Below are 18,447 nucleotides of genomic sequence, written 5' to 3'. Positions count from 1 at the left end.
GAGAAGCAGTGCTCTAGGCAGTACAGACTCACTGAGGTAYATCCACGTCCTGAATGATTTGAAGTTAAGGTGAATAACTCACTCGCGGCATGCTGTCTCGTCATTACATAGCCTGCTTGGCAATCAGAGCAAGTCTTCGTCCTTCTGAAGCAGAAATAAAAGAGGTTATCCAGTTTTCTTGGATATGTGCTCGAAGGCCTCGTGTATATGTGTGCACGAGGCCTTCGAGAACGTGGTGGTGGCTGCTGTGGCACATCTTGCGCTAGGGCTTTCTTTACAAGATCTGAAACTGCTATGAGTTAAGGATTTTATGCTTCTACTATTAYTGGCAATTTTTTCCCCCCATCTCTCCTAAGTCCCAGCTTTTCATAGCAAAAGCTATACGYGTGGTTTCTTTTCTACCATCTTAGAGTACAGATTGCAAGATCAGTAGGACAGGAGAGAGCATGTTAGGGAACCTGATTTTGTAACTCCCGGTCAGGGGGTAGAGTTGTGGGGTAGCGGTATCCCGATTTTACTCCCTGCATCCAACATTGTTCCTGTGCTTTGTTGATGAATCTTCAGTGTAAAGTTATTCCAATGTTTTCACTATAGTGTACTTCACTGCAGCAGGACTTGATGAAAGATTTTGGGTGATACATGCAAATATTTAAAGAACGGTGCTAAAGCACTCTGAACAATAATTAAATAGTTTTAAGAAACACAATCAATTGGTGCGTGGTTGTTCTTAACCACTGCCTGAGGGAAAATATGCAATCAGATTTTCAGAGGTTTGTTGCCTGTAGCATGGTAAAAAGCATTTAGAATTCATAGAAGAAGGTAAAACAGCAATATTCCTTGTCACCGCATTTCGAATTTCGTCTGTTTACCCACATCTGTGTAGTATGTTTCTTGTTGTGTTTATACAAGGTTCCAAAAGTGGCTACCCAATTGTTAACTGTTAATGCACCATCAAAATAAAAACCCCATGACTTCTTAATACGTGCTTATCCACTAGGAAATCGTATTGAGGGGGGAAAAAAGGATGCTCTAATGAAGCAAAAGAAATAAAAAATAAAGAAACAGCCTTATGTATAAAATTGGCAGAAATGGTAGAAAGATGTCTTGCAAAGTCTTTTAAGAATGTTTTTTTTCGAATGTAAGCCATAGGCTTTTTTAATTCTCATACTTCACACTGTTCCTAACTCATTTGGAGGCCTTTAACTGCCTGGTAGTTCTTTCTTCTGTTCGTTTACTCTTTAATGTAATGCCGCTGAATGAAAGTGAGGAAGTAGAGAAAAAACATATATAAAATGCAGTTGGCTGTAGCGATGGCRTGGCTGTCTTGAATCTTAGAAAGTTGTGACTTAATGCTGTGAGTAGAGCTGTTATGGAAGTTAGACACGCTGCTTAGAGGATTGTAGCTGTCCCGATCTTACGTGACTTTTTTTTCTGTCAGCACTTACCCTGAACAACGCACCTGTTCTGCTCTGGGCTTGCGGTGTGGTGCAGCTTGTCCCTAGGGCCAGAGTCCTCTGCAGCACGCGTTGAGTACGGAGCTGTCCTTAGCGTGGTCAGTCAAGAGAAGGACCCCAGCCTGGGGGAGAGCCTGCTGGTGCAGAGCCACTCTGTTTGCTCACCATTCTTGTGAAACCTGTCAAAAAGGGATGTTCTGAACCTTGTACCCAGTGTTTCTCTGCCAGATTGCTGGCATGGACGTCAGAGTCACAAAAAGCTAGCATAAGCTGTCTGCAGGCCTGGTCTAAACTAGCCCAAGGCCTGGGAAGCATGAAAACTGTTTTGTGTTAATTTCTGAGTTGCTCTGTACGTTTCTTTCAGATAAGAATATCCCATTGATTTTTTTTCATTGCTTTGCACCATATATAGCCATAGATGGGGGCAAAACTGTTCCTCATCAGAACGGAGGGTGTTGCCATCTGTTTCACCATTTGTCCTGCCATTGCGTTTGAGGAAATTGCGAATCAAAGTCAGAACAATGGAGAGAACAATCTTCCTTCAGCTTTAGCACTGTCTGCGTTTTCACGAAGCACTAAACAGGTTGCTGCCTTTGATTTGTTTTGCTCCTGGTTAATTGAAAGCCCAGACAATACAAAGTATTCTGGCACCCCTAGAAAAATGGGAGTATAAAGTAGGGTGAAAAATATTTTCTTTTTTGACAGGAGTAAATACATCATTTATACTTGGACAGAACAAGTGCAAAGTAGTAGAGGGGGCTTTTTTATTTTGTCTCATTTCTTAACTGTGTAAGGTTGTAAATGATGAAATGAGGTTCCAAGGAATGAAGTCTCGTCTTGACAAAGGTGTCACTAAATGCCATATATGGCCCAAAGTACCTATGTAAAGGTTTAAAAATGGAATAGGGAAATGCATACTGCATAATGAAAATACATATTTATATTTATACAAGTAAGATATGTGCATGATGTAATCTCTTTATTTGGGGCTCATTCATTTCTGCTGCTMGTTGGTATATATTTCTTCTGGTGCCATGACAGGTCTCTTCCAGCTATGGTGTTTTCCACCTCACTGATATTTCAAAGAAAAAGAACTGTAAAAACAGACAACAATACATCCTTTCTAGTTAAATCCCATTGCAGGTTTTCAAAGACCCAAAACGAAGTGCCTTCCAGAGCTGACACACAGTGCAGCTGAGACTTTGAGTGAAAGATTTGCTGACCAAAAGCTACAAAGGAAAAACTGAAAGCTCTAGGTGAATGAGTTAGTGTGTTGGCTTGGAAGTTGCCTGCTTTTAAGATACAACAAGAGAATATAAAAAGAGATAGTGTAAGAATATAAGAGATTATATAAGAATATAAGAAAAGATTCTGGATAGTTTGTTCTATTTTGGATGAACAGTACTGCTATGAAGCTGTTAATGAGGAAGAGAGCTTTTGGGATTAACTTTGATCTCCATGGAGAATTTTTCCAATAACTCAGTTCCTGTTCTGTTTATACACCCAAATACCTTCTTTCTGCCTGATATTTATTATGGGTTATTTCTGCAGTTAGGATCTACCTGTAATCTCTTCARTTGTGTTTGACTTTGTCAACCTTTAAATTCTTGGGTGGAAACTTTTCATTGAGCCAATGTAGTAATGTAGTTCATTTGCTTCTGAAGAGAAGTAGGAAAATTACATATTTTTGCTCACATTAAAATACTTTCARTAATTTTGAGGACATATTCTTGCCTTTTTAAACTTTCCATGATTTCCTAAAAAGCATCATGTACTATCARTATTTTGCTTGTTACTTTCTGCCTGAGTAGTGACACAGAATGGCCCGTTCTAGAAAACTACACTGTCTGTGTGCTGAGAAATACAAGTTAAAATCCSTTCTGAATTTGGCTACCGAGCTCTTGTATATGTTCCTTTTCTCTACTAGTAGCGTCTGTGCTCCAACCTGAAGTATCAAGGTTTGAAAATGATTTTCCTGAGCAGGTATGGGGAAAAGCCAGATGCAGGAATGGAGAGAGAGAAAATCCCCCATGTTCTCTTAGGGCTCCTCTAGTTGTTGTCCAGGCAAGAAAAGGGAGTAAGAATTGTGATTTGAAATTAGGGTGGTTTTTTGGAGGTTAGGAAGAGGGGTGTGGAATAATGGGATGAGATCCTGTAAGAATGGGATGTTGTTTGARGGAAAGGGACAACTTAAGATTCTGTGGAGCATCGTAACAGAACCTGAGAAGAGAGGCAAGAACAAGAGAAAGAGAGGAGAGAGCAGTTAAGTGAAACACAGTTGCGGGGAATGGGCCCAGCTTCCCTCCTGCAGGAGAGGGAAGGCAGAACAGGTAGAAAATAAGGGAACAATATGAGAAGTATATCAATTAGAGCCAGTTGGGGGTCTTGAAAATGGCTATGATGAACATTTGCAAAACAGCTCATTTTCATATGCTGTTTCTATGAAGACTGCAGCCAAGTACTGCTATTATGTTGTACAGTGTTAGCTGAAGCGATAGAATATTGTGTTGCAGCTTTGGAGTTCCTGATACCGTAAGCCATCGATYTACTTCAACACGATAAGTCAATGCTTTGTAAGACTTTGAACATTTTAGCTAAAACTGCCCCTGCCTTCCTCTCCCTTCTGTCAACAAAAGCTTAGGAAGAGGTCAGGTRGTTGGAGAACAAAGAGTAACACCAGAAGAAAGGTTGCCTTCTCAGACCTCAAGTCTACTCCCTTGCATCTTAATGTGCAAACTGTTGGTAGTTATACCTTGCATACTTCAGCTGCTTTCACTATGAGTGACAAGGCCAAGTCTTAGTCTTGGATTTTCATTGTCATTATTATTTTGGCATGCTAAGAGTGCTTAAGGGAGATTTTTCAATAGTCTGTAACTCAACTAAATGTTTGTGATTTTGTGCTGGAAAAAGAAAACGTGTTCCTGTTGCCCTAGGGATGACTTCTTGCTGAATTTCAAAGACCCATTATGATTAAATAAATACATTAGAGTTTCTTTAAAAACTGCAAAAATCTTTTAGAATGGCCAGTGTTAGGCAACTTAGTCATGAGAGCTTCTGTAATACCTTATTCAGTTGCTTTGATTTGGCTGAAAATTTTTGAGAATGAGTAGGCTGTTAAGGTTTAGGAGCAATGTATAGGAATTCCAAGTCTGAAGTTCTGCTCACTTAACTTTGTGAAATRTCTAATCCTAGAGTGTGGTCCCTTCTAGGAGAATACTCCTCTCCCTGGTATGTATGGTACATTAAAAAAAAATTAAAAAGCAAGTTCAGAATGTAGCAATAGCTATCAAGAATGATGGCATAGTGTTTTTTAGGTAGCAATAAAATATGTTCTCTCACTCATTTTGTAAGCAGGTGCTTTGAAATGAGCATCTATAAAATGCARCATCCTTCACTGGTTAGTAAAGTTTGATGATGTTACTGGTTCAAAAAATGGTTTTGTTAGAGATATGGAACATTTCTATGTTAAAGTATGACTAAACATGTTGGAGTGACAGATATCGAAATAAATTAAGTGTAATGTTGCTGAAATAGGGAACTACTGAAAGGTAAGGAAAATTCTGTAAAGTATCATGTATTTGGAGTGCACAACTGTGCTTTCTGCAGGCTAATACAGCGTGGAGAAAGCTGACTGTAAAGAGAGAGAGCTTGGATTGCAGTGTTTGTTGGCTGGAAAAATACTATAAAAAYAACAGGAAAGTTGCCAGGGCACACCTCCCTGTGCTAAATATGATTTAATATAGTTTGTGGAAATACAAAATTAATTCAATTTATTACAGAGAAGCAATTGGAAGGGCACGTTTGTTTTTTAATAGCATGAAAATAAACATTTCCCTGTGGTAGCATTACTTCAGCAAAATCAGTAGGGCACAGTTTTCCACTTAGGATCATAAGAAAGTAACTCATGTTTTTTTCTGAATTTGTTCTCCTTGACAAATTACATTATAAATTATAGATTTCATTTCTCAATATAGCTGACAATAGTGAATCTTAAAAATCAGATTTAAAAATCTCAGATTTTTTTTTTTTTTTTTTGGTGCAGATTTGTCAGCTTGCGTGATTACATGGTATTTTTCATAGAAAACTTCTTTCTTTTAGAGGAGTTGTGCCCTACCTAGCTTGTTTGGTGTCCACAGAGCTTATTGTTATTGCTGTGAGCTTCTGGATGTTGTCCACCTTTGTTTTTTCTTTCAGTCTTCACTTCTATTTTTCCAGCATCTTATATGAGTTGTTACTTAACYCTAGCAAGAATATCAGGTTCTTTCTGTAGTTTCTTAACAAAAAGAAGTCACTTTCCTGTTTTGCAAGTCTACGCTTCACGTTCTCTTTTCTTCGCGTCGTACCTTTGGTTTCTCTCTGATGCWTTCTACTTCAAGAGCAGATATGCATCTCCTCCATTGCTTTCCCCACAGAGAAGGGTAATAAATCAGATCTCTGCTTCCCCAGTTAAGTGGATATTGAGAGAATCTCCTTACAAGAATAAAAGTGCACTAGCCATCATTAAGCATGGCTTATTAGCATATATCTTAACTAAATACTTCACTTCCATTTCTTGTTCTTGCAAGAAATGCTATAAGAATCTGATGTCAGTATTGAGATGCACCTGAAGGGAGTTTTGAATGCCAGAGAAGTTTAGCAGAGGCACAAAGAACTAAAGTCATCCAACCGTTTGAGTGGTGGTGCAATAGTAAATAGAGTAGTTCTTAATTTTTTTTTTTTTATTATTATCCCAGTCATGTCTGTTGCTACTAATTCATAAAGGGGTTAATACCTGTCTTTCCATCCCTTTGTGGTATGTTTTACAATAATAATGGTCTCAAATTGAAAATGTACAATACACCTTGCACTCTATGAACTGTATTTTAACTTTTATAGTATTTATCTTATTGAAATATTTGGTGTTTATATTGTTTATGTTAATAATAGTTATTGTTGTTCAATTTATATTGCATTTTTTCCACCTTTACATAGAAAGACATGGACATACTCTGGCTTTCTTAGAATCTGTTTTAGTCTTCTAAAGAAAGCTTGCAGCTTAAAACAAATTCAGAGGGTTTTATTTTACATTTTGTTTAAAGAAAGCATTGCAGGATATAATTATAGCTATCCTTCCAGGGAACTAAAAATACTTGCTTGTCTCAGTGGGCTTGGCCCAGGGGCAGTGTTTTTACTACAGAATTCAGGTTGTTCAGACACTTAGAGCTGCATTGCTCTAAAGTCGAAACTAGTACTCCCTACYGATTTCTCATTTCTACAGTCCAAGCCTTATTCTATGCAAGAAAGTTGACAGACTTGGTAAATACCGAAGAAAAATATACCTTGTATACGAACATAGAGAAATCTCTAGTATCTAAGTAAGTTTAACCAGATCAGTCAAGGTAGGGTGGGGGGAAAGGACTCACTACATGATGCCTATGGGGAAAGATAGAGTAAAACACTGAAGGAGAAAAGAAACCAGTTATGTCAGCTCTGGATTAATATTAGAGTTGCAAATAGAAACAGGCATACATGGCTAGAGATGCTAAACATAACTCTGCATGTTTTTTTCAGAACTGAAGTGGTGGGGAAAWGTCTTGAGATCAGTGAAGGAGAAAATTAGAAAATTACAAGACAAATTGGGCAACAGTGTTAAGATATCTGAAATATATTATTATTCCTTAAGATGTACTTACAGTGAAGTATATAAAAGGGGGGAAAAGATGCTTTCCTACTTTGAATAAGGTTGAGGAATAAATACTTAAGGAAAGCAGGACAATCAAAAGTGAAAGACTCTTGGACATTTATTTATTTATTATTTTACAATTGTAATTGTATGGTACCATATAATGTATAATTACAATACAGTATAATTGTGTTGTACCAATACTCCAGACCTTACAGAAAACCAAAACGAAATGGGTCATCAATCAGAAGCATAAAAATCAGCAGAGAAAGCTCACTAAAGTTGATTGATGGTCTTYAAAATTGAAAATAAGCCAACATTACACTAAATTACTTGATATCAAGTTATAGTTGATGACAAGTGGCACCTTTCAAAAGGAAACCTAATATATAAAATAGATTTTAAAGAAATCACTAGAGAAATCTGTATTTGTCTACTGTATTTGTATTAGCACTCTAACGAAGGGATGTTTTGTAGTTTTTAAAAGCAGCAATCCTGCCTTTTGATGGTTCTTGCATCAGCCTATTCCATTGTGTCTCTGTCCTCTCCTTCCAAAAAAACCCCAAATAAATCAGATTTTTTTTTTAAGAACAGAAAGAAAATGGAAGAAGCAGAAAGACTACTTGATTCAACCTTACTTTTCGCTCTGAGTGAAGGTACAGTTTCAGCAGGAGGAATTCTTTGTATGAGCAGCTGACATCTCTAGGATATCAGAGAAACCAGTTTGTGGATGCAGCTGTCCCCAAATAGTTGTGGAAACAAAATATAGGATTAGCCTTAACTGAAAATTTAATTCAGWGTGTCTTCAATGCAATAAGGGCAGTACAGTTCCAGTTAGTGAAATAAGACTGCAGAATGATTTACGGAAGTGTCTTTGCTTTTTTATAGGTATTTGTTTGTTCCAAGCATGAGAAAGCTTACCAAAATATGAATCAGTATGTTTGCATTTTATTGTCTCTGCTGGAAGTCACAGACTGCTCCCATGTTCCTCATAGACAAGTGACTCTAATCCTGATTTACACAACTTAAATGCCGTTACTACCCTTTTAATTTCTGACCAACWGTTGGCAAAACCTAGATTTCCCTACAGCCTCAGGACTTTTCAGGGACTAGACTTCACTTTTAAAAATGAAGCATTAGGATACAAAGGTTATTTGTAATTGAATGATGGGGATGGTCGTTTAGTTTTTTCCTTGCACAAAGATAAACAGAACTTAAGCATTTGTTAAGTTTAAGTAATTCACATTCAGCAGGTCTGCAAGTATTTATATTCTAGTGTTTGRGTAATGGTGGTTTTCTGGCATGTTATGATGGGGCTTTTTTAGTGTTTTCATTCTTGCCTGAGAATGCTGAACGATTTTTCCTTCATATACAAAAATGGACAGAGAATAAGGGACTGCGAGCAATGATGAAAGAATGAATCCAATCCAGTATGGGATATAAACAAAAACACATCATTTGGAAAGAGCATTTGTACAGTATGGATAAAAAGCTCTGATACTTTTCTGTTAGTTTGGACTACAGTAAATCAAAAGTAAAGCCTTGCTTAGTAAACTGAAGAAGAAGATAACCCAGTATTTTTTTTTCTTTTCTCTGAACTCAGCTTAACCAATAGTGATGGCTCTTGACAGACAATAGATATTGTTTGCAGGAATTTGGGAAGAGACAAGTTCAAAGCCCTTCAGCCACTGCTCAGTTACCCAAGCTATGAGGAGGGAAGGGAGAAATTCATTACAAAAATACCTGTAGTTATTCAGCATGATCCATGTTGTGATTTTACACTTTCAAAGCCAACGCTTCAGATTTTGCTTCTAAAATGACACAGATATTTCTACTTTCAATATTCTCACCCTTACATCAAGGCAAKAGTAATAGAGGAGAATTATACCAAATTCCAATTTGTTTCTGTAAACAGAACATGAACATGGATTTTGTGATACAGATTTGTGTGTTAAAAAATATCTCTAAAGTGCTATGAAATGTACTTTTTAGAATTATATTTTTTGTAGTATGGTGGTACTGAATGAAATGGCATGTTCAACTCTAAGTATGTTAGGCAGTTGTTAAGGAATTTTAAAATTAGGAAGGACTTGATTGATTTCAAATGGAAAAGGCATGTGTGGTGGGGAGAGGATTAAAATACTGCTTTATTTATTTATTTATTTATTTGTTTGTTTTTTAAAAAAAAACCCAAACTAAAATCAGACACTTTGAATTATAAAACAGTTTGAATCTTATAGCTGGTGATTACCCCTCTCAGCAGAACTATACTAAAAAGGGTAAATCAATTTAAAAGGTATACATAAAGACATAGCAAAAGCAAATTGAGGACTGGCATTAAAAGCACTTTTTTACTTAGAAAATAATTAATGTGTAAAATAGCCTTCTAGGTAATGTTGGTGAAACAAAGACGTGGGTCATTCAGTAAACAATTGGATATTGTGGAGAAAATGGAATACTAAAAAGGGACAAGGTTCGATGAACCTAATAGCCCCGTTTTAGRCATGCCTTTGATCTTTTGTATCCTAGTAGGGCATTTGGCATCTGATACCAGGTGTTACTGCTCATAGGGAAAAAAATATCAATTTCTCTTAGTTTGTCTGCATTTTAGAAGTCTGAGAGAACAAATGAGTGGAATTGCAGCTGAGAATGGCAATAAGCTTTGTGTTTGGTGGTGGCCTCAGYGAACCACATTTTGCTTTTCTAATTTCAACCTGGCCACTAACTCTGCAGCTCTACTAATGCAGCTCAGAAATTGTTAACTGAAAGGGAAAAATGACCCAAGAGACTCAACATTTTATAAAGATTTACAGAATTTTTCAAAAGTATTTCACTTTTATTTCCACCTAATGTTTGCTATGTGAAACTACAAACAGTGGCATGAATTTAATATCAGTAATTCATGCGCTGTTTAAAATGCTGCTATATTCATGCTCTGGGGTTCACTTTCTTGGAATTGTCAGCATTTTTAGAGCAAAGTCATAGCACTTTCATCTGTGACTTCAGGAAAATGATGTGAAATGCCAGTACAAGTTGTAGGTAGAAAAGGAAAGAAATAAAATAAGTGAAAGCTTTCAAGCTTCTGACTAGAAGATTTTATTGGAGCTGACAGTCTTGTCAAGAATCAGGTAGCATACATTATGGTATGACTGGATGATAGTATCATCTTGGAGGTTGTCCAGGTGGAGTAAGTCCATTTAGCTATAGATGTGTTTCAAAAAATGAGGTGGGTTGAAATACATGAAGTGAATCGTATCTAATTGTCAGAGTCGCTTCTTTAATAATTATTATACCATCTCTAGATGAAAGAATTCAAGTGCAGTAAAACCACGAGTTTATCTTGCATGTAATCAACATGAAAAAAACAGGAGCAGAAATGTCCTGCCTAGCAAGAAATGAAAATATTTTTGTTCGGTGTTCTTCTAGGTATGGAACTGAAGTATTCTAGCTAGAGCTGCTCTAAATTTTTCAGTAGGAATTTTCCTTATCAAGACTGGGATTAAAATAGTAATTAGTCCAGTCAGTTAAGGTCTCGCTACTCTTTTTTAGTCTGAAGGTATCTCCATTTTCTTGCTCTACATGGAATAAGTAGAGAGGATGAGAGACAAAATCTAAATTACAGTGAACTAGACTGTTCTTTTATTATTCCAGCAAAAAGAGAGGAGATGCTGGAAATCTCTTAAGTTTGTTTCTGAGTTGAAGGAAATGTTCTTCTAGGATCAAGAATACTAATTATTCAGAGTTTCTCAGACTGCCAAGGCCTCTGCAATATAAAAAGGAGAACCAGCATTTGTCTAAGGTTAAACTAGAGATTTGTCAAAATAACGTACCCAGGAATGGCATGATTTTTTTTCTGTATTTTTTACAAGACCAGTGCTGCTGCTGTTTTCAAGTTGGCTTCTGTCTGTTCAAACAGTAATAGATAATGTGTTTAAGACTCACACCTTCCAGGTCTCACCTTTTACTGGCACTTAGGTGACTGGACCTGAAATTGTAAGAGTGCTTAAAAAAAAAAAAAAAAAAAAAGAATGTTGGAGAATGCTTTAAAATATGTTCAAAAGGCATATTTCTTGCAGATGTACCTAATTTAGGGCACTATGTTCCATATGGATTCTCATAAATGTTTACTTTAATACTATTAGTGTGTTTGGAATTTAATGCAGCTAGAGGAAATACTTTTTTTAAAAAAAATAAAGTGTCACACAAGTTAAGCAGAGTCATGATAATTGGAAGCAGCAGACTAATTTTTTTAATGAATGAGAGATTCCTGACTGCACTTCAAGGTACAGTGAAATGTATTTTTCAATGTTTTACAGTGTAAACACCATGCAGAATTTTACTGGAGCCTTAAACCTGCAGTATTAACTGAGAGTCTGTACCATGCAGATATGTGGGTTATCTTTCAGTGTTTCTAGTCTTCTGAGAATACATCCAAGGGACAAAGCATCGGGACACGCTATTGTCCTTTTAAGCTTAAAGGGTGAATGATCTTGCAAATGATCTTATGATTAGAGTGTAGTGTTAGGAGTTGCAAACAGGCTCTTTTGTGATTGTGCCAAAACTTCATACAGCCAACTTGTGAATTTCCAGGGTAATCAGGAGCTGGGTAATGCATATAATGCAAGCGTATAGATAATATATAAATGAAGCTATAAGAATCCTCTTTAAAAATGAACGGAGGCAGCCATGTGTTGAAGGGGAGGCTGCAGTATGAGTGGCATGCACTGTGTGATGTGACGGTCGTGGGAATGGCCGTATCTCACTGTACTGCTAAACGCATTACAGCTCAGGACAGTGGGTACTGTGAATGCAAATTTCAAGGTTCCTGTGTCAGTCTTGGGACTTGCGAGGTGATTCATTTACTTAGGCTTTCAGACTGGAAGCCACGGGACTCTTAAGAGCGGGAATGCTGTCAAGTCCCCTTTGCTTCTTGTCTCAAGRGAATCCACATATCAAGGTTGCTCTGAGGCTGCAGGTCCTGGAAAGCTCTGTATATGTCAGCTGGAAGCATCTTATGCTCAGTTTYGTGACTTTCATTGAATCTGGGCTTTTCTGTGAAAAGAGTATTTTCTAATTTTGTTGGGAAGTTCTCAAACAGATGCAACTTGCAGCATTCCCTCTTCAGCTGCACTTTGGTCTCTTCTGCACCTGACAATATGGGTCAGCATCTCCTGTGTGGGGTGATCTATTTTTCTATATATTCTTTTCCACTCAAAATTAGAAGCAAAAGAAAAAGAACTGAGAAACATAAGGGTTAATACTGTGAAGTCTGTGGGTGCAAACAGGGTTCTGTTAAAAATGAAACTGGGTGGAGGTAGATAAAAAGAAATCTGAAATAATTGTTCTGTAGAATACTGCCTTTCCACATAGGGAGAAATCTTTCTCTTCACTTCTGTCTGAAGAAGGAGTCAGATAGAGAATCTCATCTCTTAATTAGAAAGAAAAATACTCATCAAACACATCTCATCACTGGAAAGCTAATGATCCACAGCTGCTAGTCTGAAAGGGCAGGCTTTTTTTCTGAACAGTAGGAAGTGTTAATCATTTTGGATGAGATTTCTTTTTAAAATATACTGTAGTTTGCAAAAGAATAGGATATTCAATATTCCAACTTAAATTATTTTTTGAAGTGTTGTACACCAGGGATAGTGTCATGTGTCTTGCTGAATGATCATTAATGCATGTGTCTCTCACTAAGAGTATCAACTGATGTGATGTTGTAAATGGCCAGTTCATGCCTGTGATTCTTAAAATCTTGATCTCACGGGGTAGGGGGAAGAAAAAAAGTCCTCCCTTACAGTCTTCTGCGTAGGAAATGGCAGCTATATTAAACTGTAACCTTTGAGACTCCCACTTCTCCCTTAAAATAGTTGGCTTGTTTCAGTAGTGATGAGGATCCTTTTTTAGACTGAGTAGAGCCATTATTCCTTTGAAAGAGATCATACCAGATACAATCCATGTTCCACTGGATGCTTTACAGGCATGGGCAGGTCCCAGAACTGGCCTTTTGTACCTGTTCCTGTGCTTTTCTGCTTGGCTTTTTCTCCCTCTACTTGTTTAATGGGTGGATGTGTAGCATTCGTCCGCTTCGTGGATGAAATAAAGTTGAGGGAATAGATTCATGCATACAGCTTCCCTTCTCTCTCCCCCTAGCTGTAAGATCCTTTATGCATAAGAACTGAGCCCCGGGATTTTCTTGTTCTGCACAGGTTTTGGGGGTAGCTATGTTTACTTAAAAGTCTTTGCCTAATATGGGGAATCTGTTTGTTTTCTCCCTTGTGTGTTTGTGTGAGTGCATTTTGCTTCTAGGGGAGATAGTGAGGCAATTTCACTTTGTGGTGCTAGCACTGTGCCAGTTTCACACAGCATGCATCACATTTGTGTTGCAAATACAGAGTCCTTGTTTTCCTAGTGCCTGGCTGAGACAGGTGCCTGAAAGAAGGAACCAGTTAAAATTCAGCCAGACTAGATGGAAATGAAGYTGGCAGGTCAGAGAAATCATTCAGAGGAGATGGCAAGTGTATTGTCCACCTTTTCAAAAGGTATGTCCATACAAGTCTTAAAGAGAATTAAAGAACTTTTGTGAATTCAGAGCTTTTCAGATTCTGTTTTGGCACCTTTTCTGATAGCTGTCTATCCTTCTAGATGAACAATTTTCTGTCACTGTTTTCATTACTCCTTAGATCACATCTAGATTACTGTGTCCAGTTTTACTCCACTCTCCCTGCCAGTTTGAGAAAGTATTGAATGTCGATACACTTGAACGAGTTTAGCAGAGTCACCGCAAAGTAGTCAGGGGCTGGAGCACAAGCCCGATGAGGAAAGGCTGAGGGAGCTGGCCTGGTTCAGCTCGGAGAAGAGACCACTTGGGGAGACCTAACAGCAGCCTGCCCATGCCGACAAGATGCTCCTGCGAAGAGCTAGGGTCTTTACGGAGGTGAATAGAGGAAGAATGAGAGACAGTAGAATTCCAAAAGGCAAAATGTTTTTCTCCTGGTGACAGTCCAGCAGTGGAAGAGGTTGCCCAGAGAGGCTGTGCGGTCTCCCTTCATCCTTAGGGGTTTACAGGATGCAACTGGGCAAAGCCCTGCGCAGCCTTGTCTGAATTCGTTAGTCGCCCTGCTGTGAGCAGGAGGTGGACTTAGACACTTCTAAATATCTCCCCAGGTTGCTGGTTTTTTTTTTTTTTTTTCCCTAGAGGCATGGATCGTTTGAATATTACCTGAAATTTTCTTTAYGTCTTTTTAACCAAATTTAAAATGGGAACATAAGGCAGGCTGTATGCATTGGTATTTTTCAACAGATAGTCTCTGGAATCCATTTTCTAATTGTTGGATATTATTCACCAACTTTCAGAGCTCACCTCAGCGTCGATGTAGGGCATTTATGGGGTTAATCGATGCAAGGATTCTTTGCATTTCCTTTGAGATTAGAATTTTGTTTAGGTTGGCTATATCAAATATATCAAATCAAATCCCTTTAGATACTGATTTGAAAGCAGTGGTGAACAAGCTCCTAGAAGAACTCTAGAATTCTGTGAACTGTTGTTTGCTTCTTTTTCATTACCATTTGTAACAAATTTTCTCTGAAACTAAATAACCTAAAAACCAAAATTTTCTTTCAAATAAAATATTAACTGTTAACAGTGCTAATATCCTCTTATGTATGTTACACAARCAGCTTTTTCAATTCTTTCAGTATTCATGTTTGTCTTGCAGTTTCATAAGACTTCTAGATACAAAGCACTTAGTTATAGAAAGTAGGGGAGGGAAGGTAGGTTAGCTGATCTTGAGACAGTAGATGTCTTAAAATACTGATTTTTTTTTTTCTTTTATAAGGATGTTTGTATTTGGTGTTTTTTTTTCAACTCTGAACAGAAATCCTCACAGCAAAAGATAATCAGAAACGACATTTTGTTCTTATTCAAATTTATATCCATCTAGATGATTGGTTTTGGCAAAATGKGTCAATTTTTAGTTTGTTTAGTTATTGGTTTTGCTTTAGGTTTGCTAGTTCTGTGACATAACACCTTCATTAATTTTAGTAGGTTATAAAACCAAGAACATAATAAAACCAAAAATACTCAAAAGCTTAAGTTACAGTATTTGAATGAGTAGGTGTATGTCCAGCTGTGGTAAATAGTGTAATTTACCATAATATTTTCATTTTTGACTTTTGTCATATGAGAGGAAAATAAACCAAGTTATATTATGACCAGAGGTGATTAAAACACAGGGCTTCTTGTTCGTGGGGAAAAAATGGATGTCAAAATGGCTTTAGTTTGAACCTAAGTCCAAATATTTTTATTTTTTTTTCCTGAAAAATCGATAATTTTGTTACAGAATCACCAGGGAGCAGTATCTCCCTGGAAGCGTCTCTGCTAGACAGCTACGGACTCTGACAAATATTTACAACTTCGAGGTGTCAGAAGCTGGCTCTGACAGCCTAGCTATCGAGCTAAGTCCCAGCCTGACAGACCAGAGACAGAAGTCCACAGTATCAAGCTTTTCACAGCTCCGTGGCACAGAGCAGTGGTGTGTGCAGTGAAGATCAGTTTCTTGCTGGACCACGATCTCCATGCTTCCAAGGGCTCAGTGCAAGAGAGCAGCCCCTGGGATATATAGCCAGCTCATGCTTATGTCAGCCCCTAGACGTGGATCAAAGAGTGCTCAGGACATTTTGAAGAAATACTACAAATTCAACAATCGAATTTTTTCAAWGGGCCAAAGGGCTTTTCAAAGAAGCCTTGAATAGCTTCTTACTATTCTTTTTAATCCCATTTTCTATGGTTCTGTGGTCATTTTTGTGTTACCATTTTATTCAAATGTTTAGACTTTGTTTTACTATGATTTTTGAGTCTTCTGTACAAATGAATCTTTCAGATTTTCATTGTAATGTTTACATCTTCTATTCATCTGTGTGACATTACTAAAAAAAATTAAGTTCTTTCTTTAGAACAACAAATTATTTTAATCTATAGAAATTATCCAACCTTTTCTTTATCATGTTGTGATCTTATTTTTATGTCATTTTGTGTTATTTTGTCCACATAAACATTATTTCACCAGAGAACAATTAATGCTCTTAGGCTACACTACATCAGCTTTCCTTTCAGAAGAATTAAGGTACAAAGAAATAAAAAATGTAGCAATTGTTTTACACAGGTAAGTGGCTAGTCAGCAAAATAGTAAAACAAATGTTCTTGTTGCCTGCCTAAGGAGAGAGGATTTTGTTYAGAATTGTTCTAATTCATTGATCTTAACTATGCATAAGAGTTAATGTAGTAGAGTGTTGAATCACATTTTTCTCCTCTRTCTTTTAGCTTTTTCTTTTTGTGGTTTGGAACTTTGAGCTCTACATGATACCACTGGCTTTCTTGTTGCTGTTGGCATGGAACTACTTCTTGATCGTATCAGGGAAAGATAACAGGCAACAYGATACAGTAAGTCTTTTCTACTTTAAGCACATACATGTCCTTTTCTTTTTTAACTAAGAGATAAAATTTTATAACTGAGTTTAAATATGACRTTTTTTAGAAAATGTTTCAGTTCACGATGCTTGATGGACAATTTTCCCACCTGCAACTTAATTCTTCTCCAGCTGTSCAATAAATGTGTCTGTTTTCTTGAAAATGTCATTTAAAATTATAGTAGAACATGTACCATCCTCAGAATCTGGTTTGTGTGGGAGAAGAGAGGAGAGGCTTACTGGTCAGGAGAAGACAAATTCTTTGAAAGTGGTTGTATATGGCTAAGTGCATATCACTTTTCATTTATTTCCTGAAGTTCAAGGTTAAAGTGATTCGAAATTGTTAACAGTTTCAAAATGTATCACGTTGGATTTATCATTTTTTTCAGTGTCATGTTACRCTCAGTGATCTTAACACAAGCCTTTTCTTTCTTTCTTTCTTTGCATTTAATGTATTTTAATAAATGCATATAGTTGGGATATAAAGTAACAAACATTTGCTAATAAGATATTTATTAATAATGAAAGTGTGGTTCAGACTTCCAGAAGTATACATCAAAAGTTGAAGTTGTATTCTGTGCTGTGTAAATTTTATAGTATCCAGGCAGCTTAAAGGTTTTGCATATGTGTAACTCTTGAGCTGTGTGAACTTGATGTTAGATTCAATATTCATATTCCAAAAGCAGTGTGCTGTCTAAGACATTATGGTCTGGATGGATATCTAGATGAGAAGAAAACTGGATGGTTGATCTCTGAGAGTAGTGGTAGCGGTTAATGAATCATACTCTACCTGGACGTTGATAACGAGTGGAGTACCACAGTGATCTGTATTGGGATCTGTCCTGTTTAGAACATTTATCAGTGACCTGGAGGAGGTGATGGGGTGCACTCTGTCATGTTTGCAGATGACACCAAGAGGGGGCAGGACCAGCTGATATGCTGGAGGGCAGGGCTGCAATTCAGAAAGACCTAGAAAAGCTGGAGATATGAACCAACAGGAACCTCATACAATTCAGCGATGATAAATGAGAAGACCAGCCCTTGGGTAGGAATAACCCTATTGCCCAGGGGGAATGTTCAATGGAAATAATGCCCGTTGAATAATTCARTCTGGAGACTGACTGTCTGGGCAGCAGCTCCACTGAAAAGGAGCGGGACATCTTGATAGACAGAAAGATGAATGGGAGCCAACAGTGTGCTCTGGCAGCCAAGAGCACCAACAGCATCCCAAGCTGCATTAATAGGAGCATAGCCAGTAGATTGAGGGGAATGATTACTCAGCACTTGCTAGACTGCATCTAGGATAATGTCCAGTTTTGGGCACCTCAGTTTGAGAAGGATGTTGATAAATTTGAGCAAGTTCTGTGGAGGGCCACCAAGATGGTCAGTGGGGCTGGAGCACTTGTTCTTTCAGGAGAAGCTGAGGGAACTGGTCTTGAAGAAGCCTGGAAAAGAAGGTTTTAAGGGGGATCTAATAGCAGGCTGCTACTACCTATAGGAAGGTTATCAAGAAGATGGAGCCAKGCTCTTCAGTGGTGCATAGTGGGAGGACAAGAGACAATGGGCATAAGCTGAAAAGAGAGACATTCAGATGGATATGTAAGGAGACCCTTTTTTGTCATGAGGACAGATGGGCAGAGGAACAGGTTGTCCAGGGAAGTTGTGCAACCTCCATTCTTGGAGGTTTTCAGGACCCAACTGGATGAAGCCTAGAGCAACCTGGTCTGACCTCGTGCCTGACCCTGCTTTGGGCAGGTGGTTAGCTTAGAGATCTTCGGAGATCTGTTCCAGCCTGAATGATTCTGTGACCCTAATGTCCAGCAACTGAAATTACTAGTGATGAGTGGAACTGATATAACTCTG

General features: G+C 37.7%; 1 protein-coding gene across 1 annotated transcript in view; it reads left to right on the top strand.

The window, feature by feature from the left end:
* MCTP1 (multiple C2 and transmembrane domain containing 1) overlaps window positions 1-18,447 on the top strand; it is a gene marked incomplete at its 5' end in the record, with an annotated part of 265,870 nt that overhangs the window by 197,132 nt on the left and 50,291 nt on the right. Inside the window, one exon of the mRNA XM_085299758.1 lies at window positions 16,439-16,558. Within this exon, the coding sequence (XP_085155884.1) occupies window positions 16,439-16,558 (120 nt within the window). The remainder of the gene's footprint in view (window positions 1-16,438; window positions 16,559-18,447) is intronic.

The sequence above is a fragment of the Rhea americana genome, unplaced genomic scaffold (genome assembly GCF_003343005.1).
Source record: "Rhea americana isolate MKP2758 unplaced genomic scaffold, rheAme1 scaffold_153, whole genome shotgun sequence".
Classification (NCBI taxonomy): domain Eukaryota; kingdom Metazoa; phylum Chordata; class Aves; order Rheiformes; family Rheidae; genus Rhea; species Rhea americana.
Note: the sequence above shows the minus strand (reverse complement) of the source record. Positions and strands in the feature narration are given on the sequence as shown.